The sequence below is a fragment of the Zalophus californianus genome, chromosome 1 (genome assembly GCF_009762305.2).
Source record: "Zalophus californianus isolate mZalCal1 chromosome 1, mZalCal1.pri.v2, whole genome shotgun sequence".
NCBI lineage: Eukaryota > Metazoa > Chordata > Mammalia > Carnivora > Otariidae > Zalophus > Zalophus californianus.
In genome coordinates this window covers 95,603,685-95,625,971 of record NC_045595.1, presented here as the reverse complement: position 1 = coordinate 95,625,971, position 22,287 = coordinate 95,603,685, and the positions used below count along the sequence as shown (strand labels likewise).

Sequence of the window (22,287 nt, the reverse complement as noted above, 5' to 3'; positions counted from 1 at the left end):
TCTGGACTTGGTTGTGTTGTACCCAGTGAAATTCCCAAGTGAATGCTTATCCTTGAGCAGCAAGGCTCCTGCCTATATGTCCCCTGCCGTGGCTCACTGGGCCTCCACTGGTCTCTTCTGCCTTCATGGAGAGCCTGGCCAGCTTCCCACCTTTCCAGGCATTTTGGGATCTTCCTGTCAGCTCCTATTGCCCTGACAAACTTGATGGCAGTGGCAGCTTATGTTCTTTTTTAGTGAATGAACAAGCAAGCTAAACAAAGTTGCCTTCTTTGTTAGAATTTTTGTATTTGATTTCAGGGCTGGTCCTAAAATTCTGTCCAGGGGGACTTAGGATGAAATGGAAAGCAGTTAGATGGAGCAGACCCAGGGAGGGGGTTGGAAGGAAGTGATGAGGCTGATGAAACAGGCTATGGCCAGACTGTAAGGCACATGCATGCCACACTGAGAAGTTTCATTACCCACAATGCATATGGGTGACAGGGGAAGCAGGGAACCATTTGTGCGTGCTAAAAGATCCCTTGGGCAGCTACCAGAGATGGGCCAAGGAGGTGACACTGGGGAACCCCAGTCCAAGCCAGGGACTTCAGAGTTTGAGAGACGGATGGATAATAAAGATAGTGCAAAGGTGGAACTGATAGGCTGTCAAGGAGAGAGAGAGAAGAGCCCAGATGGCTGCCAGTTTTGTTCTTTGAGAACTAGAAGGGCCATGGTGCCATCCGCTGCCATCATTATGGACAGCTCTGCGTTTCTCTGCCATACAGGGAATCTCCCAGGTCTGTAGAGGGTGTGGGACTGCTTTTCCCAACACTCACTGTGGCTCATTGCCGCTGCTGGACTGGAGCAGGGCCCCGGACATGTACTCTGGATTCAGCAGGGGCAGAAGCAGGGAATGGACAGAGGAATCAAATGATGGCTCTAAGGTGCAAATCAGGACCCTGGGTGCAGCCCAGTGAAGACAGCAGACAGAATTGATGAGTTGAGAGCAAAATTCAAGTCTAGAAGAGAGCTGACGCCCCAGATTGGGAGATAGAAATTTGCATCAGGAAAAGCCAGGAAGTGTTGGGCATTGGAAGCAAGAATGGAGGTGTTTTGGCCTAGACCATGCCAGGGGGTGACCAGTGCTTTCTGGCTCTCATTTTGATCTACTTTTCACTTTTACCTTGTCCCCCAGCGAGTAAGGTGAATAGTCCTTATTTGCATTCCACTCTGCATTAGACCCCGTGGGATCCCTGCCCTCAGGGATTTATAATCTGTGAGGCAAGAAAAGAGTAGGGACTCAATAGTACAGAGTGTCACCTTTAAGAGGTCAGAGGATGGAACAGTGACTTCTCGGTGGGCTACCGGGGGAAGCTATGTGGAACAGCTGACATGAAAGAGACCACCTGGCTCTAGGAAGTGGCATAAACAGAAGCCCAAGAAGCAGGACCACTCAGAAGACCCGTCTAGAACAGCAAGTGGTCTTAGCTTGGGGAGGACACGGAGCATATGTAGGGAATAGAGCGGGAGGTCGGGAGACAATTAGGAGAGGCGGAGTGGGGCTAAAATCTCCAAAGTTCTAATGCCAGATGAAAGGCATGGCTGAGCAACTCAATGCCAGTGGAGAACAGATTGCTGAAGATTTTATCACTGGCTTGGCATAAAGGCCCAGGTTTTAAACAGTGCTTGGTGCGTGGTAGACACTGAGTAGTTTATCGCAGTAGTTTCAGTGACTTAACCCAAACTTTAGGGCTGTTCATCTGTTTAGCATATCGAGAAGAGATTGGATTGGGGCCGAAGTGGTGGGAGGGAGAGGGTTCCAGAGTTTCTCTCACCAAGTGTGGAAGCTATCAGTGGGGGTGGGATGATAGGGTCTGTCCAGCCCACGTCAGCAGCCCCTCTCTTGGAACAACATTGTGCATTGGTGTGAGCCCCACTGACCATGTCTGTACCATGGGACTCTGTCCAGGCTGAGACTGTGGCACTGCCCTGTCCCTTGTCCACCCTGAGACCTCATGTTCAGCTCTTCCTTTACTTTATGTGATGGCATAATGGTGGCCTTCCCATGATTCCATGCTCCTGTACTGCTGTACCTTTAGTGGGGAGGGGAACTAGGATGACCAGAGCTCGTTTCTCTTGTCTGCAATTTTTTAAAAATCCTAACTTATACCAGAAGGTAATAAAATCCGGTAGTAGGATGGGTCTCAGTAGTGATGGAAAGTGAAGACCTCATGTGGGGAATATTGGCCGTACTTGGAGGTTCGTTGTATTGGGAGGACATAATGAAGGATGAAGAGATGTCATAGCTAACTGGCATGTTTTGATTGAAAGGGACTAGAAAAACAGGGGAATCTTTTTAAGACAAGGGGTTTGGGCAGCCGGAAGAAGGTGTGGGAGACTGAGATTTCTGTTTTGAAGGCAAGGAAAAGAGCTGGTATTTCTGGAGAACCTCCTGTGGGCCAGGCACTGTGCTACGTACTCTGCATGGGTCCATTCTGATTGACCTTTATAACAATCTGAGGAGGTGTAGTTACCTCCATTTTCCAGATGGGTCACTGAGGCTCGAGTGGTTGATTTACCATAGTAGACACAAGGCTGTTCACCAAATATTTCTGTGTCCTGAAGGTGGAGAGCTAGAGTCGATTGTATTTTCTAACTCACTGAAGTTGGGTGGGGTAGTTGGAAGTGACACGTGCCCGTGTGAGCCAACCATACAATACAGTTGCTGGTGAGGGACCTTCTAGAGCCCCTTTTTTCCCCTCTGGTACAGACTGGCCATCTTCCAGGTAGTGACTGCTCCATCGGCTTGAGTCCTGGATTGAGGGAAAAACATGATACAGAACAGAGCCCCAACCAGCATGGAATGCACATGTAATAGGAACATGAAACAAACCTTTATTGTTTTAAGCTCTTGAGATTTGGGGATTGTAATGTACCTCATCTGGACTATCCCGACTGATAAAACTCAAGGTCACTCAGTTCGGAAGTCTTGCTAGTTGGCTTTCAATCCATGTTTATGTGGCTTGTTACCAAGCCAATGCCAGGTGGACATCCCTGGGCTCAAGCTGTAGATTTGGTGTCATCTGTACAGTGTGGTAGGGCGGAGAGAGAGAGGCATAGGGATTTGGTCTGCGGGCTTTAGCGTGAGGCTTACTTCCCTTGTGTTCTTTCTCTCCGGAGGGTTTGCGGTCGGCTGCACATGTCCTGCTGCTAAGTAGGACATCTCTCCTGCCTGCCAGGTCTGGTGGTTTGGAGACTTTGGCTTGAGTTTGTTGACAGCTGCACACTCATAACATGGCTAAAAACTTCATAAACTCTGAAGTCTGGAAATAGCCCAAGTGATTTGAGGTTTTGCTCACTTGTAAATGTTTGAGTATTGTGTCCACAAATTGCAATTTGAGTAACTCAATTTTGAGGCACAGCTGTTATTTGGAAAAGACCCATCTAGGAACGCAAACTCCTTGCAAAATGATTGTACTTTGTTTTTGTCAAGTATCAGAAAACCATTAAACTGCCAAGCCATATGGCAAATGCCCACTCAAAGCCGAGTGCCACAGCACACCATAATGAATCCGTTTTGGGGGGGAAGGAGATAGGACAGAGTCTGGTTGTTGTGATCTACAGAAAAGCAGATTCACTGCCACACATTTCAGCCTTCTAGAGTCCTGAGTAAGGATTTTTCCTCCCATGAAAAATTCATATAAAAAATTAAGTTATGATAGATTTTTTTTTCCCTTAGGTGTATTTTCCCTTTCAAACAGTATCCATTTGAGTTTCTGCGTATAAAATAGGTTTAACTGGGGCAGTAGAAACTTGTAAAAGTTTACACACTTTTTCATTTCTTTATATACTAGTTCAATAAACATTCATTAGGTATCAGTATATCAGTTAGAATTAGGTTTAACTGCATATAACAGAAAAATAGAAAACAATGGTGACTTAGATTATTTCTCCCCCAGGAAAAAGAAGCCTGAAGATAGGCAGTCTGGGGCTGATATGGCAGTTTCAGGGTCATTAAGATCCTGGCTTTTTCTTGGCTTATTCTCTGTAAAACTGGGAGTTGGTCCAGTATAGCTACCATACTCCAGCCATCACATTCTAGACAGCAGGAGTGCAGAAGAGAAGGGCAGGCCTTTCCCATTTCAAGAAGGTTCTGGAAGTATCGCCAGCACTTCTGTTCATAGATCTTTGGCCAGACCTTAGGCACGTGGATGGCCTTCCCCTGCTGCAGAGACTGGGGAATGTAGTAACCTGCCAGCGAAAAGACAAGAGACTCTGTTACTACAGAGAAAGGCAGAAATGGATATTGGGAGGTTCCCGGCACTCTCTCCCACCTGAGGTCCTAGTGGTTTGTTCTTCCTGCCAGACTTTAACCTTCTGGAGCACAGGGGCCAGGTTTTCTTTAGCCCTGTACCACTAAGTCATTAGCACAGTTGCTGGTAGGTTGTGATTTTAATTATCTGCTACTTGGCACTCCTCACAGGAGACGCCAGGCACTTCTCACCGTCTCCCCCGCCTCTTCTACCTTCTTTGTTCCACGGTGGCAAGTCAGCTGTGATCTGGAGCATATTTATTCGGCATCAGTTGTTATTTCTACCAGCATGACATTACACTACCTGTTTCTCGCGATCAAGACTTAACTCCAGGGACAAGTGATGCTCAGAGCCGAGTTGTTATAGTTGGAGTGAGGTGGAAGACTAGAGCGGTGGTGTGTGGGTGTGGCCTTCCCTTGGGAGTGCCCTTCTGTGGGAACATCTCCCAGGCCAGGCTGGTCTGCAAAGGAGATGCCTAACAGGCAGGTGGGTGCTGAAGTGGCCCTAAGGGCTGTCAGGTTTTGATCATGGGGGACTGCAAAAACAGTGAACAAGCAGGTGGAGGTGGGGATGGTGAGTTCTGCTTTAAGCATAATGAAAGGAAAGAGGAGCTAATATTTCTGGAGAACCCCCTATGGGCCAAGTACCGTGCTAGGTGGGTCAACTCTGGTAACGCTCATGACAGCCTTAGGAGGTCTGTGATGTATCTCCATCTTCCATGTGGCTCACTGAGGCTCAGAGAAGTTGACTGGGCTCTTGACCAGAATGCAGGCACAGACCCTTTCCTTCCAGGCAGCTTTAAAGAATCAGCACTGATGTGTGTAAAGTAGGACCACAATGCCTAGCCTTGCCCTCAGCAAACCCAGGAGCTGTGACTCCCTTGCACTTTCCCACACCAGTTGGAATGCGTCCCAACTCCTGAGCGTGGGGCTGCAAGGGACCTCATTCCCCTCCTCGTGCCTCCTTCAAATCTTTTGAAAGTTTGCAAAACTGAAGAGCCAGGCTGCCTGCTTTCCTGGGAGTCTCATAATTAGGACGAGTGCTTAATTGGCATGTTTGTTTCCGTGGAGAGGTGGCTGGCAGAGGATCCTGACAAAGAAGGCTCGCTCTGCTTTTGTTCCTAGCAGCACCGTGTGCCCATAGCAACAGCGGGTGAATCCAACAAAGTTGAAAAGAAAAAGTGCCCAGAGTTCGCGTGAAGGTTGATTGCCCTGGAGAAGTTGACATACTCGTGCAGATGGAAATGATTTCCCTAGGTCCTGAAAAATGTGCTCATCAACCCCAGAAATACAAACCGCATCTCTTGTTTTCTTTAAGATGAGGAGTCCGGTCAAGAGGTCTGTGTAGTGAAAGATGTTTGGAGAATCCATTTCCATTCTGCCTGAAGCCATCTGCTTTATGTCTATAATAAACAGGGATGTGTTCAGCCACTTTCCCGGGCCAGGTCCTGTTAGAGGTGCTCACCGCAGGGAAAGGTAAATTGACTGCCTCCCAAGCGATGAGCATTAGCACATTGCATCTGCAGTGACGGCACTTAACCTTCCTGGCTCGCCTTTCCTTTCTGTGTCTCTGTGACGGCCTGTGACAAATGGGCCGAAGGGTGCACACTTAGTTAGAATCTGGTGCATGCGGGGCATTGGCCAGCATCACATTACCCGGTGATTGAAGTGAAATGTAGGCAGCAGGAAAGGCCATCCTCGGGGAAGTTGGGGAAATGCCTGCCCTTCCCCAGCCAGTGGGGTCCTGGCAGTAGCCACCTTGGGTGCTATTTCTGAAACAGAAATATGAGTAAGTTACACCCCCGTGTAAAATCCTTCAGAGGTTCCTCATTGCCCGTGGAATAAAAGCAAGTCTCCGGAGACCCCCTAGGGGCCTGCAGGATCCTTACACCCTCTGCAGCCTGGATCCTGAGTCACCCACACACAGCACATCGATGTGCTTTTAGCCCATCACCCACCCTAGTGGTGGTTTCTGGGCCTTTGCCACGCTGCTCCCTCTGCCCAGCACACCCTTCAGTACCCTCGTCACTGGCTCAGTTCCTTCACCTTCCCTGCCCTGGCTTGAGGCCATTGTAGAGAGCCTGCCCCCACATAGGTGAGTGTATTTGTTTCCTATGGCTGCTAGGACAAATTGCCATGAACTACTAGTTGAAAACAACACAGTTTTATTTTCTTACCGTTCTAGAAGTTAGAAGTCTGAAACCAAGGTGTCAGCAGGGCCGCATTCCCTCTGAAGGCTCTAGGAGAGAATCTGTTTCCTCTTGCCACTTCCAGCTCCTGGAGGCCACTTGCCCCGCTTGGTTCACGGCCCCGTCCTCTGTCAAAGTCGGCAGCGTGGCATCTTCTCTCCTGGACCCTCACGATAAAACTGGGTCCACCTGGATAATCCAGGCTAACCTCCCCATGTCAGGATCCCGAATTTTTTCGCATCTGCAGAGCCTCTGCCTGTCAGAGCAGGCAGCTCTCCAGAGCAGAGGGATGCCCTCGGCGTCAGTGTGTAGGAAGTCGGTATTTCCCTGCTGATGGCATCCTGCCACGGATGATGGCGCACCAGGGCAGGAATTTCTTGTTTGATTTCAGTCTGAAGTGCCTCTTGGAAGCCAGAAAGGTCAGTTTATATCTGTGGAAGGTGCAGTCCATGACTGGGACAGAACCGAAGAGATGAGGTAGCCGTCTGGAAAGGACAATGCTCGGCTGTAGACCGTCACTCATTCTCTCATTCGTTCTCCACATTTCCTGAGCACCTGTGTGCTCAGCACAGTGCAGGAGCTGAGGGCACTGGCCTGAATGAGAAACCACCCCGTAGGAGTTCACCTTCTGCTTGGGGAAGAGCATCATGGGAGCGAAGCAGTGGCAGCTCTGTGGCGGCTGAAGTAGAAAGTGATAAAATGGGTCCTGGGTACATGGAGCTCAGTGGGGGAGGGGGGCATTGGGTAAACACCAAGGAGAAAACCTTGAAGGCGGGGGTGAGGAGGGTGTTTCAGGTAGCTGGAACAGCATTTGCGAAAGCCGGGAGAAGGGAAGCAGCGCGTTGCCTTTTGAAGAGCAGGGTGACGTGCTGTCGGGGTGGCTGTGAAGCGGGAGGCGGTATATATCTGGAGAGGGGGCCGGGGCCCCAGGTGGAATCTGTTCGCCTTGTCTCTCCAGTTTAATGAGAAATTCCAAGAAGGTCACGTATGCCTCCTTCTCAGCTTGTTAAGTCCTTCAGCAGCAATTATTGCTCTGTGGCCCCCCATTAAATGCTTGTTGATGAGAGAAGCCTTTCCCGACAGCCAAAGTCTCCCGCACTTGCTTCGTCTCACTAGATAGGACTAGATGGCAGGGCAGATGAGTCACTTCTATGGCATGCATCTGCCCTCGTGTCTGATGAGACCTGCACTCAAATCAGAGCCTGGTTTGTTCACACGGTGGCCCCCGGAGTGAGTCCATTCTACGGCTGTCACTGTCTTTCTCTGGGTTTGGGCTTGCCGGGGGAGGTGTTTAGTTGAGGCAAGTTAGGGTATAAAAGTGAGGCAGGAGCACCGGCCTCACTCCTGAGCCTGGGAACGGGCACTCACTGCCTCTTCCCGTCCCAGCTGCGGCCGCGACAGGCTCAGTGGGCTCCTGGCAAGGAACGAAAAGACAGACACATTAAATGTCAGTTATGCTTCTCCCCGACATCACCCTTCATTGCTCTTGATGCCACCATTCAAACAAAGATCTAATTTACAGTTTCTGGGGAACTTTAGAAAAAAAGAATCAAAACCCCAGGTTACCTGAGATGCTGCAGTTACATGTCTTAATGGCTCTTAAAAAAAATTGTATTTTGTCAAAACGAAATAGAACTTTGAAAGGCTTCTTAATAGTTGCAAACAACAGCCGGACTCTTCAGATACACTCATCACAAGGCTGCTCTTGTGAGTAGCTAAGCACACTCTGCAGATAATATCTCATTAAACCATCCAGCCTCCCTGGGAAGAAGCTAGCAGCAGTAGCTTGCAGACCACTTTCTTCTCTCGCAGTCGGGGGTATGCCTGCTGCCTTAAAGGAAGCTTGAAGAAACCGTAGCCCACCTAGGTTGAGAGTTTTTTTTTTTTAATCTGCATGCTATACCTCGGAATACATCCAGAACAACTTCTCGACCTTAGGAAGTGCATTAGGCCTCCCCCCTGCCAGGACACAGGTCCCCTCTGCAGCTAGCTGCCACCCTTTTCAATCTTCACTGAGCCCCACTCGGGCCAGGCCCTGTGCTTAAACCTGGGAGCCAGAGATGAAGGAAACACCACTCCTGTCCTTAATGGGCTTATCGTCTGGTGGGTGGGAAAGGCACAAGAACAGGTTTTTCCAATAGAATGTTGTCTATGCTTTACTGAAGGTAGGTCATAGATCAGCTGACCCCAGCTAGCTGTCAGAAAAGCCAGCCCGGCAGCCAGCTATGTGGCAGTTGTATCCCCAACTCTGTGGCAGATGCTGTGCATTCACTAATCCTATTTCCAACTCCCTTTTTCTTGCTGCTTCCCACTGGGGAGGCTGTACAGCTAAATACTTGCTTTTCCAGCCTCTCTGGCAGCTAGAGGGGCCATGTGATCTAGTTCTGGCCAATAAGAAGCAAAATCTACAGGGTGGTTCTGAAAAAGCTCTTCTATTTTTAAGAGGGACAACCAGTCTAGTGTAGCGATTTGCTCCTTCTTGCCCTGATCATATTCATGATGGCTGTAGCCACAGCAGCAATCTTGTGACCATGAGGGAAAAGCTGAGAGATTTGCAGGTCCTTGTTGAGCCAGGGACCTACCAACTGCCTCCTTAGACTTCTTGTCATGCGAGAAACAAATAACCTCTGTGTGTTTAAGCCACTAAAGTTTTAGGCTTCTGGGACTTGTAGCCAAAGGCATCCCTAACTGATTCAGTCAAGAAATGGTGATTGAAGTCACAAATAATGTGATCACCTGAGTTAACATTCATTAAATGCTGAAGAAGCATTCATTAAATGCTTCTTAACAGATTGGGGCATGCCGGGGGTGTTGGAGGAACCTGAAATAACATATACAAAAGCTTGAAGCCAGAAGCCATGAGGGGCTCACAAAGAAGCCACAGACAAGAACTCCAATGTTGCTAAAGTTTGAGGCAGGCAGTGGTTTGATGTAAGTCCCAGCATTTGCAGCAATTGGGTACAAGTCCCAGCGGCCTAACTTCAGTGGCTCAACAAATAGAGGGTGTTTGTTTCTTGCATGACAAAAAGTCTGTAAGTAGGCAGCTGCATTGGATCTGGAGAAGCAGACAACAAAGGCCAGATTACAATAGTTTCCTTAGATACAAAGAGAGTTCCAGGTTCCAGTGACCAAGAACTCTCCATGTTACCCTGGCAACTGCAGAATTACAGCCAAAGCCACCATAGCAAGAACAAAAGGAAGGCAGTAAATGCATTTTTCCTGTTGGTCACTGTATTAGTTACCTCTTGCTACTTAACAAATTAACCCAAAATTTAGCAGGTGGGGCGGGAATATAGAAGTAGCTTAAGTGGGTCTTCTGGCTTAGAGTCTCTCACAAGGCTGCAGTCAAGATGTTCACGGGCCTGCAGTCTTATCTGAAGACTTGACTGGGGAATGACCCACTTCCACATTCACTAACGTGCTTGCTGACAGGATTTAATTCCTCACGGGCTCTTGGCATCAGAGGTCTCCTCACGAGGCATCTCACAACAGGACAGCTGGCTTCATCAGAGTGAGAAAGCGAGAGAGCAAGAGGGAAGCCAGAGACTTTTTGTAACCTCTCTGAAGTGAAATCCCACTCTTTTGCTGTATTCTGTTTAGTAGAAGCAAGTTACTAGGCCCAGCCCTCAGGTGGAGGGACTGCAGGTGAGTACTAGGAGGTGAGGATCACTGGGAACCACCTCCTCTCTCCTCCTCCTCCCCCCTTGTCCTGGTCAGCAGCTGCAGCACACATTTCATTACTGGCATGATCATCATCACAGCCACAGCAATTCATTAAATGCTTCTTGTACACCAGACTGCTCATATATAGCTCATTTAGCCTCTCAACAACCCAGTAAGAGGAAGTAATATTATCCCCATCTTGCATATGAGGAAACTGCAGCTCAGAGAGGAACTGTGATTTGCCCTATGTCACACAGCCAGTGAGAGGTAAAACTAGTAGTCAAACCAAAGCCTAACTCCAGTGGAGCTGGACACTCCAGGAGGCAGCATCTTGGAGGCAGGAGAGCCATGTCTGCCAGTGTGCCCTGGAGCCCAGGCTGTGTTGTGCTTTCCTTTAACCTCACCCTGGCCCTGAAATCCCCAGATGGTGGAGATAGGAGGGTGGGCGGAACCCTCAAAATGCTTCAGGCCTAAATAAAGGACAAGAGGTAAAAGCAGAAAAGATCTGGGGCGCCTGGGTGGCTCAGTTGTTAAGCGTCTGCCTTCGGCTCAGGTCATGATCCCAGGGTCCTGGGATCGAGCCCCGCATCGGGCTCCCTGCTCCACAGGAAGCCTTCTTCTCCCTCTCCCTCTCCCCCTGCTTGTGTTCCCTCTCTCATTGTCTCTCTGTCAAATAAATAAATAAAATCTTTAAAAAAGAGAGAAAAGATCTGTAGATTACTCATCCTGTAGCAATTTTAATTTCCTGATTTTAATCATTGCTGTGCAGTTATACAAGAAAATGCCTTTGTTCTTAGAAACATACTGAAGTATTTAGAGGTAAAGAGGTATTACCTCTACAACTTACCCTTAAACATTTTAGAAAAAAAAAATAGAGGTACAAACCTGTGTGTGTTGTGTAGAGAAAGAGAGAATGAGTGTTAAAGCAAATGTGGTAAGATGTTAACATTTGGGGAATGTGGGTATAGGAATTCTTTGTTCAAATTTTGCAACTCTACTTGCAAATCTGAAAGTATTTTTTAAATAAGTTTTTTAAAAAGTACCGGTCCACTCTGGGACCTAATGAGTTTCACTTGGACTATAAGAGATGACATATAGGGGTCTTAACGCCCTTTTGATTCCAAGGTGACCCATCAGAGCCCAGGGAGGGTATAAAGCTTACAAGAAGAACATGGGCTCTGAATCAGGCTCTCTGGGTTCCAGTTGTGCAGCTTCTGAGGTCCCTGAGCTGGATAGGTGACCACTCAGGGTTGTGGAAAGGATTTGAGGAGACAAGGGGGATACTGTGACATAGTGTTGAGCACTGGTTCTGGCTGATGGTAAACCCTCCATAAATGTTATTACTGCACCCTCAGTCACCTTACAAATGAGAAGTAATAGCCTCTGTATGCTTTAGGGACGCTGATCTGGACTGTTTTGTCTTGTGCCAACTCTCTAACATCAGTTTTTGTCCCCATGCAGGCAGGGTGGCCACTGCCGCGGGTGTGGATGTGCCTGACAAGATGAAGAGCCGAATCCCAGTGGTGCTCCTGGCCTGTGGCTCCTTCAATCCCATCACCAACATGCACCTGCGCTTGTTTGAGGTGGCCAGAGACCACCTACATCAAACAGGTCAGTCAGGGGTGCCAGGTGCAATGGACAGATGGATGGATTGGGCCTCGTGGGGTTCTGCTGGCTGTTGTTATCATCACCATTATTAAAACTGCTCAGTTTACAAATTCACAGTGTAACTGGTGGCATGCATTCCTCCATCATATTCGGAGAGCTAACGCCCCTTAGCCCTGTGACATGTGGACAAGTCCTATCCCTGGCCATAAAGTCAAAGATTTCTCAGGCTCCACCATCCCCTGCCACATGTTGCCCATGAAGGTTAAAAGACCCTGGGCACTTTCTAGAAACTGTGTCTCAGGGCATTCTTCCCAATGCTCGCAGGAATCATTTACCTGCACAGCCAGATGAATAGGTAGCATGTGCCTTGTTACTCTTGTGCGTGTGCATGACAGTTCTTGCTGCTCTTCAGTGGGTAAGTGAACATGCTATAATGGGAATTTGGACATTTTCTCCTTTGACTAGATCTTAGACAATTACAAATTAACAATCTTGCATATAGGGCATTTCCAGTACAGATTGCGTGGCTTTGCCAGAAATATTTAATCAGCTGGGAATATTTAATCTGGAAACATTCCATCTCTTTGACTTTCTCTTTCATTATTAAAACGGCATTTGGAATCTGCATAATTATTTCTAAAGAATAAGTCATTTATATGTTGATGTCAGATATATATGAAAGTATTTATTTATGTATACCTTAAGTATTCATATATGTATTTCATATTTTTGTATTCAAAAATATTTGCCTTTAAGGGCATTGTTTTTAAACCAGAACCAATTCCTATTTATTTATTTTTTATTTTTTTTATTGTTATGTTAATCACCATATATTACATCATTAATTTTTGATGTAGTGTTCCATGATTCATTGTTTGTGCATTATTTATTTATTCTTTAAAGATTTTATTCATTTATTTGAGAGAGAGAGAATGAGAGAGAGAGCTAGCACATGAGAGAGGGGAGGGTCAGGGTGAAGCAGACTCCCCGCCGAGCAGGGAGCCCGATGCGGGACTCAGTCCAGGGACTCCAGGATCATGACCTGAGCCGAAGGCAGTCGCCTAACCAGCTGAGCCACCCAGGCGCCCCCCTATTTATTTTTAATGTAGAGAAAGAGTATTTGAGTAACATGCAAATAATTTCTTTGAAGAAATTATGTACAAATGTTAGTTTATTTTAAAGGAAATGTCTTTGTACCACAAACTTTTTTTATTTGAAAGATGAAAGTGAGGGGGCCTGGGTGGCTCAGTCGGTTAAGCATCTGACCCTTGATTTAGGCTCAGGTCATGTTCTCATGGGTTGTGGGATCAAGCCCCACATAGGGCTCTACGCTTAGTGGTGGTAAGTCTGCTTGGGATTCTCTCTCTCCCTCTGCTTCTCCCCTACTTCTACGCATGCTCTCTCAAATAAGTCTTAAAAAAAAAGGTGAAAGTGGGTATCTATCCTTAATAAATATATAGCTTTTACAAAGGAATGAGAAATCCAAACAATCCAGTGAACATTAGTAGCAGTATACCAAAGGAGAAATATAAGTGACCAATAAACTCGGGAAAAGATTCTCAATGTAGGGGTGCCTACATTGAATCGGGCTCTCTGCTTGGCGGGAAGCCTGCTTCTCCCCCTGTCTCACTCCCCCTGCTTGTGTTCCCTCTGTTTCTCTCTCTGTCAATAAGTAAAATCTTTAAAAAAAAAAAAGATGCTCAATGTCACTGATAATCAGTGAAAATATAAATAAAAACATGGTCAACACCACAAGGTTATAAACATCATGAGGGCAGCTACTGCAGCTGCTTGAACACAGAATTGCCACCATCCATCACCAGGTTTGAAGCCAGTGCTCAATAAATACCTGTTATAGTAGCAGATAGCTTTAGCCTGTGCAATTGGCAGAGATTAAAGACTGACAAAGTTTGGTGGTGACAGGATAGGGAAGGAAACAGACACTCTCATTTATTGGTAGTGATCGGATAAATGATGAAACATTTCTGGAGGGCAATTTGGTGTTCTGTGGCAAAAAATTTAAAGTCTGTACTCATACCCATAATGAGAAAAATCAATCGATTGAAACTGAAACAGAACTCACACAGATGTTAGAATTAGCAGACGACATTAAAACAGTTACTATAATTATGTGCCATATGCTCAGAAGTAGAGACCTGGAAAATATAAAAAGGGCTCAAAACAAATATTAAGAAATGAAAACTACAATTCATGGGAGAAAATACACTGGAAAGGATTAACAGATTAGATGTTGCAGAAGAAAAGGTTAGTGAATTTAAAGATAGAACAGTGGAAATGATCTAAAATGAAATACAGAGGGAAAAAATGGAATTCTAAAAAGAAAATCAATGAGATGTTGGGTAACTTAAAGGAATCTTGATATACTTGTAATTGTAATCCTGGAAGGAAAAAACAGGAAGAACAGGAAAAAATATTTGAAGAAATAACTGAAAACTTTCCAAATTTGATGAAAACAGATTTTATCAAGTAGCTCAACAAATTCCAAACACAAGAAACGTGAAGGAAACAACACCAGGGTATATGATAATAAAATTTCTCAAAACCAATAATAAAAAAATCTTAGAAGCAGCCACAGAAGAACAAAAATAAAGAGGATGGCAGATTTCCCATTATTGAATTCAGCAAAAGGGAATTTAGTGGAACAACATCTTTAAAGTACTGAAAAAAACTGTCAACCTAGGATTCTATATCTAGCAAAAATATATCTTTCAGAAACAAAGGCCAAAAAAAAAAAAGACATTTTCATCTATACAAAAGCTAAAAGATTTCACCATCAGACTTTCACTACTAGAATGCTAAAGCCATTCCTTCAGGCAGAAGGAAATGATGCCAAATGGAAATATGGATCTACACAAAGGGCACTGATAACCACATGGGCAATTACATAAGTTTTTCTCTTATTATTTAAACTTCTTTAAAAGATAATTGACTGTTTAAACAAAAATAATAGGAATATATTGTGGGGTTTATAACATGTAGAAAATATATGACAAGTATATAAGACATAAAACATATGACAATATAAAGACAAGAAGGGGAAAAATGGAAGAAGACTATTGTAAGATTCTTATACATGAAGTAGTATGAAGACTATTGTAAGATTCTTATACATGAAGTAGTATAATATCACCTAAAGGTAGATTGTGACAAGTTAAAGATTTTATATATGTATATAAATTAAATCCTAATACAGCCACTAAAAAAAAAAAGATACAGCTAATAAGCATACAAAGAAGATAAAATAGAATCAGAGTATACTCAGTTAATTTAAAAGAAGAAAGGAAAAGAGGAAAGGGGACCGGAGAATAGATGGAGCAAATAGAAAGCAAATAACAAGATGACAGACTTAAATCTAACCATATCAATAATCATAAAATATAAGTACAGTTGACCCTTGAACAACACAGATTTCAACTGTACAGGGCCCCTTATACACAGATTTTTTTTTTGATGAATACAGTACAATTCTGTAAATGTAGTTTCTCTTCCTTATGATTTCCTTCATAACATTTTCTTTTCTCTAGCTTGCTTTGTTGTAAAAATATGGTATATAATACGATATATGTGTTAATGAACTTTTTATGTTATCAGTAAGGCTTCTGGTCAGCAGTAGAGTATTAGTTAAGTTTGGGGGAAGTCAAAAGTTATACGTGGATTTTCAACTGCAGGGGGGTTGGCGCCCCTAAGGATCAGTTGTAGTCTAACAGCTCCTACTAAAAGGCAGACACCGTCAGATTGGATAAAGTAAGCAACACCCAACTACAATTATATGATGCCTACAAGATACACAGTAAAATATAAAGACACAAATAGGTTCAAAGTAAAAGAATGAAAAACTACTCCATGCTAACACTAATTAAAAGAAAACTGAAATGGCTATAGTAATATCAGAGAAAATAGATTTCAGATGAAGGAATATTACCAGGGATAAAGAAAGTCATTTCATAATTATAAAGAAGCCAATTCTTTAAGAGGAAATAATAATCCTAATTTTTTTTTACTTAATAACACAGAACTGCAAGAAAAATTGATAAATCTGCAATTACAGTCAGATATTTCAATTCTCACTAATTGATAGAATAAGTACACAGAAAATAATTAAGGATGTAGAAGACTTAACACTATCAACCAATTCGACCTAGTTGACATTTAAAGAACACTCAACCAAACATCAGCAGAACACATGTTCCTTTCAAGAACACAGAGAAATTTACCAAGATAGACCATATTCTGGGCCATAAAAGAAATCTCAATAAAAGTAAAAGGATTGAAATCCTACAAAGTACATTCTGCAACCACAATAGAATTAAATGACAAATCACTAACAGAAAGATCTCTGGAAGATCCCCAAATATGAAAATGAAATAACACACTTCTAAAAACCCATGGGTCACAAAAGAAATCCAAATGGAAACTAGAAAATATTTTGAGCTGAATGGAGATGAAAACAGTGTATCAAAAACTTTGGAATGTCACTAAAGCAGTACTTAGGGGAATTTTATAGCACTAAATACCATCTTAGGGAAAAAAGAAAGAAAGGTCTCATATCAATGACTTCAGCTCCTACCTTAAGAAATTAGGGATAGAGGAGCAAACGCAAAGCAAGCATAAGGAAGGAAACAAGATCAGAGCAGACATCAATGAAATAGAAAACAAAGGTATTAGAGAAAATCAGTAAACCAATTTTTATGTTTCTTTGAGAATATCAACAAAATTGAGACACCTCTAGACAGATTATCAAGGGGGGAAAAGAGGAAAGACACACTACCATCATCAGGAATGAGAGCGGTGATATAAGTATAGATTCTGATATGAAAAAGATAAGGGAATATTATAAATAACTTTATGCCTATAAATTTGACAATCTAATTAGAATGGACAAATCCCTTGACTCATTCAAGCTCATTCAAGAATAGATTTTTTTAAAAAGAAAAAGTAACCTGAATAGCTCAATATCAATTAAAGAAATTTCATTTGTAGCTTAAAAGCCATCCCACAGAGGATTCTGGGAAGATGGCAGACTAGGAAACACCAGCAATCTGTTTCCCCACCTAAACAGCAATTGCACTGGCAGAATCTGTCTGATGTAACTATTTTGGAACTCTGGAGTCTGTTGAAGCCTTGCAACTTCTAGGGGAGGACTTGGACAGGTAAATTGCAGCTAAGTTCAATCAGTTTCAGTGTTCAGCACAGTAACAGCTACCCATCCTCCGCCCCCACATAGCAGGCAGCTGTGCACATATTCCTGAAGCAGCCTGCACACAGCCTGTGGGAGCCAAGGTTAGCAAATAGGACCCTGTCCCCCAAATATAAGGGATCTGTGGTCTGATCTCTTGTACTTCCCTAGCCCCTAGTAGTTGTTGCAAGCCTCTCCCCCTCTGGTTGAAGAGATTAGAGCTTTCCAGGGGATTTAAGGGGCCAGTGCCTTCTCCCTTTCCCCTCATTTTTCTTTTTCCCTTTGGGAGCCAGACATTAAAAACAACTGCATGTACAGGAAAAAAAATTAGAAAATGGCCACACATGCCCAGGGAAAGACTGAGAAATGACACCTCAGGCCAAGTTTACACCTCAGGCTGATCCTCAGCACGGAGATAACTTAAAACCATTAAAAAACAAAACAATAAACAACAGTAACAAAAAGAACAAACCCTGGAGAAGAAAGAGAATCTGACTTCCAGAGTTACCACATGATTAGATTCAAATGCCCAGTTGTCTACAAAACCGTCACAAGACATACAAAGAAACAGGAAAGTATGGCCCCCTCAAAGGAAAAAAGATAAAACAGAAACTGTCCTTGAAAGAGACCTGAGGGCAGATATACTAGACAAAGACTTCTAAAGATGCTCAGAGAACTGAAGGAAGATGTAGAGGAAAGTCAAGAAACCATGTATGAACAAAATGGAAATATCAACAGAGAAGACCTAAAAGGGACTAAAAAGATAAGCTGGAGCTGGAAATGACAATAACTGAAATTAAAAATTCACAAGAAAGATTAAAAGACTTGAGCAGACAGAACAAAGAATCAGCAAACTTAAAGGTAGGATAATGGAAATTACCAATTCTGGGGAAAGAAACGAGGTTAAAGAAAACCAAACAGAGCATAAGAAGCCAATGGGACACCATCCAGTACACCAACGTAGGCATTGTGGAAATCAAGGAGAACAGGAATAAAGGAGTAGAGAGAATATTTGAAGAAATAATGGCTGAAAACCTTTTAAATTTGATGAAAGATGTAAATATAAACATCCAAGAAGCTCAGTGAATGCCAAGTAAGAAGAAATCAAAGAGATGCACGCTGAGACAACTATAATCAAACTTCCAAAGGATAAACAGAGAATCTTGAGAGCAATGAGCAAATCATCACATACAAAGGATCCTTAATAAGATTTTCAGCAGATTTCTCATCAGAAACCATGGAGGCCAAAAGGCAGTGGACTGATATATTCAGTGCTAAAAGAAAAAAATTTGACAACCAAGAATTCTATACCTGGCAAAACTGCCCGTCAAAAGTCAGGGAGAGGGTTGAGTATTGTGGGACAGATCAGATGGGTCCTAACAATAACTGAGCTAGACACCGACAACCTCTATAAGGAGCAGGTTCAACTCCTGGCAGAGATGTGCATCCTTACTGATGAAAATGACAATACAATTGGGGCCGAGACCAAAAAGAATTGTCACTGGAATGAAAGGATTGTTGCATTAAGTTTTTATGATCTTATTCAACACTGAAAATGAGCTCATGCTATAACAGAGATCAGATGCTCAAATACTAAAATTACCTTTTCAGTTTGTTTTACCAATACTTGTTGTAGTCGTCCATTAAGTAATACAGGAGAGCTAGAAGAAAATAATGCCAATTGGAGTAAGAAGAGCAGCACAGAGACATTTAAAGGCTGAATTAGGAATTCCCATGAAAGAGGTTCCTCCAGAAGAAATTAATTATCTAACACAAATTCACCACAAGGCTCAATCAGATGGTATCTGGGGGGAACATGAAATTGATTCATTTTGTTTGTGAGGAAGAATGTATTTTTGATTCCAGAGCCCAGTGGGATTAAGAGCTATTGTTATGTGTCTAAGGAAGAGCTAGAAGTACTTATGGTAAAGGCAGGAAGTGGTGAAAGTAAGATAACTCCATGGTTTCAAATTATTGTGGAGTCTTTCCTCTTTAAATGGTGGGATAACTTAAATCATTCGAATCAGTTTTGTTGACCATGAGAAAATACATAGAATGTGAATGTGGAGATGAATGGTTAGTAAAATACTGAAAAATTTCTCTACTTAGTAAACTTAACATGATTTTTAAAAATTTGGTTCCCTAGGAACTCTCACTTGAAACATTGATACTTTACAACCAGTATTTGTGTGGAAAATACAACCAACTTCTTAATTTTCTATCACACACCCCATATGATGTGTGCATTGCTATTTGTAAAAGACATTTATGAGAGGTTATTGTAAAAAAGAGAGGGTGGCTCAGTTGTTAAGCGTCTGCTTTCGGCTCAGGTTATGATCCCAGGGTCCTGGGATTGAGCCCTGCATCAGGCTCCTGGCTCAGTGGGAGGCCTGCTTCTCCCTCTCCCACTCCCCCTTCTTGTGTTCCCTCTCTCGCTGCTATGTCTCTCTCTCTTAAATAAATAAATAAAATCTTTAAAGAGAGAGAGAGAGCAGATTAACTTAATTTAACCTAAGCACATGGTCCTAACAAACTCAAACAAATTAAGTGAAGCTCTTCATTTTTGATACATTATGATAAACATTGTAAGCACGCTGTAGAGCAGTTTGCTCTTTGCCAAATGATTTATAAATCATTAAATTTTTATCATAGTCCAGGAAAAAAAAGTGAGGAAGAAATTAAGACATTCCCAGATAAACAAAAGCTGTGAAGGAGTTTGTTACCCCTAGACCTACCTTGCAAGAAATGGTCAGGGAGTTCTGTAAGTGAAATGAAAGGAAACTAGACAGTAACTTTAATCTGTATGGGGAAAGGAAGATCTCAGTAAAGCTAAACACATGGGAAATTATAAAATCTAGTATTATTGTAACAGTGGTTTGTAGTTGTACTTTTTGGTTCCTACACATTTTAAGAGATTGTAAATTTGTAAGTTTGAAGAAAAAAATTTGGTCTAAAAGCTAGTATTATTGTAACTGGTTTGTACTTCCAAGTATTGTTTTCTACATAATTTAAGAGACTAATGGATTTAAAAAAATTATAAGAAGGGACGCTTGGGTGGCTCAGTCAGTTAAGCATCTGCCTTTGGCTCAGGTCATGATCCCCAGGAGTCCTGGGATTGGGCTTTTCTTTGGGTTCCCTGCTGAGCAGGGAGTCTGCTTCTTCCTCTATACCTCTCCCTGCTCATGTGCTCTCTCTGTCTCTCAAATAAATACATAAAATCTTAAAAAAAAAAAAAGAATTACAAGTTTGTTTTTGAGCACACAGTGTATGATGTTATTTTGTGGCATCAAGAACCAAAAGTGGTGAGGACAGAGGTTTAAAGGGGCAGAGATCTTGTATGCCATTGAAGGTACACTGGTGTAAATTCAAATTAAAGTGTTTCAACTTTTGGGTGTTAAATATAATTCCCAAGGTAACCACAAAGAAAATAGCTATAGAATATACACAAAAGGAAATGAGAAGGAATTTAAACATTGCACTACAAAAAGAGCAACTAGAACACAAAAGAAGACAATAATGAAAGAAATAAAGGCGGGGGAGCTATAAGGCATATAGGAAACAAATAGTACTACCATAGAAATTCCTCCTTGTCAGGAATTACCTTAACTGTAAATGGTTTAAACTCTCCAATCAAACAACAGAGATTGGCAGATGGAAAAAAAACACATGATCCAACTATATGCTGTGTACAAAAGACACTTTAGATCCACAGAGAAAAGCGGATTGAAAATGAAGGGTTGGAAAAAGATACTCCATGCAAATAATAACCAAAAGATAGCAGGGGTGGTATACTAATATCAGACAAAATAGACTTTAAAACAAAAAGAGTTACAAGAGAAAAAGAAGGATACTATATAATAATAAAGGGACAACAGTCCAATAGGAAAATGAAACAGTTGAAAATATTTATGCACTGAAATACATAAAGCAAACTTAAAGGACGAAATTGATAGTAATACAATAATAGTAGGGGACTTTAACACCCCCACTTAAATCAATGGATAGGTGATTCAAACAGAAAATCAGCGATGAAACAGTGGCTGTGAATGACACATTGGACCAGATGGATCTAACATATATTTAGAAAATTCCATCCTAAAACAGTGGAATGAATACACATTCTTTTCAAGTGCACATGGAACATTCTCTAGAGGAGATCACATATTAGGCCACAAAACAAGTCACAACAAATTCAAAAATACTGAAAGCATATCAGGCATCTTTTCTGACCACAACACTATGAAACTAGAAATCAACCACAAGGAAAAATCTGGAAAGAACACAAATACATAGAGGTTGAATAACCTGCTACTAAACAATGAATGGGTCAACCAAGAAATCAAAGAGGAAATCAGTAAATACATGAAGACAAATGAAAATGAAAACACAGGGGCACCTGGGTGGCTCGGTCGGTTAAGCATCTGCCTTTGGCTCAGGTCATGATCCCAGGGTTCTGGGATTGATCCCCTCATCGGGCTCCCTGCTTGGTGGGGAGCCTACTTCTCCCTCTCCCTCTGCCTGCTGCTACCCCTGCTTGTGCTCACCCGCTCTCTCACGCTCTCTGTCAAATAAATAAAATCTTTTAAAAAAATGAAAACACATGGTCCAAAATCTTGGAATGCAGCAAAAGCTGTCTAACAGAAGATTACAGCAATACAGGCCTACCTCAAGAAGTAAGAAATATATCAAAGAAGAAAGAAAAGTATCAAATAACCTAACCTTATACCTAAAGCATCTACAAAAAGAATAAAAAAGCACCCAAAATCAGTAGAAGGAAAATACAGATTAGAACAGAAATAAGTAAAATAGAAACTAAAAAAATAAAGGACTCAAACAAAATTAGAAATGAAAGAGGAGAAGTAACAACAGCACAGAAATACAAAAGTGTTTGTCTCTTATAAGAGGATATTATGAAAAATTATATGCCAACAAATTGGACAACCTAGAAGAAATGGATAAATTTCTAGAAACAACCTCCAAAAACTGAATCAGGAAGAAAGAGAAAATTTGCACAGACCAATTACTAGCAATGAAATTGAATCCGTAATCAAAAAACTGCCACAAGTCCAGGACCAGATGGCTTCACAGGTGAATTCCACCAAACATTTAAAGAAGAGTTAATAACTACTTTTCTCAAACTATTCCAAAAAATAGAAGAGGAAGGAAAACTTCCAAATTCATTCTATGAGGCCAGCATTACCCTGATCCCAAAACCAGATAAAGGTACTACCAAAAATGGAAATTACAGATCGATATTTCTGATGAGCATAGATGCAAAAGTCCTCCACAAAATATTGGCAAACCAAATTCAACAATACATTTAAAAAAATCATTCACTGTGA

General features: G+C 42.6%; 1 protein-coding gene and 1 pseudogene across 3 annotated transcripts in view; both read left to right on the top strand.

The window, feature by feature from the left end:
- NMNAT3 (nicotinamide nucleotide adenylyltransferase 3) overlaps positions 1 to 22,287 on the top strand; it is a 121,183-nt gene that overhangs the window by 39,945 nt on the left and 58,951 nt on the right. For 2 of the 3 annotated variants that reach the window (XM_027584238.2, XM_027584236.2), the window contains exon 2: positions 11,602 to 11,751. In XM_027584238.2, the coding sequence (XP_027440039.1) occupies positions 11,643 to 11,751 (109 nt within the window). In that variant the 5' untranslated portion in view covers positions 11,602 to 11,642. Of the gene's footprint in view, positions 1 to 9,668; positions 10,123 to 11,601; positions 11,752 to 22,287 lie in introns of those variants that run through there. The other variant, XM_027584237.1, reaches the window with a different exon arrangement.
- On the top strand, positions 12,137 to 19,231 carry LOC113917430 (annotated as a pseudogene).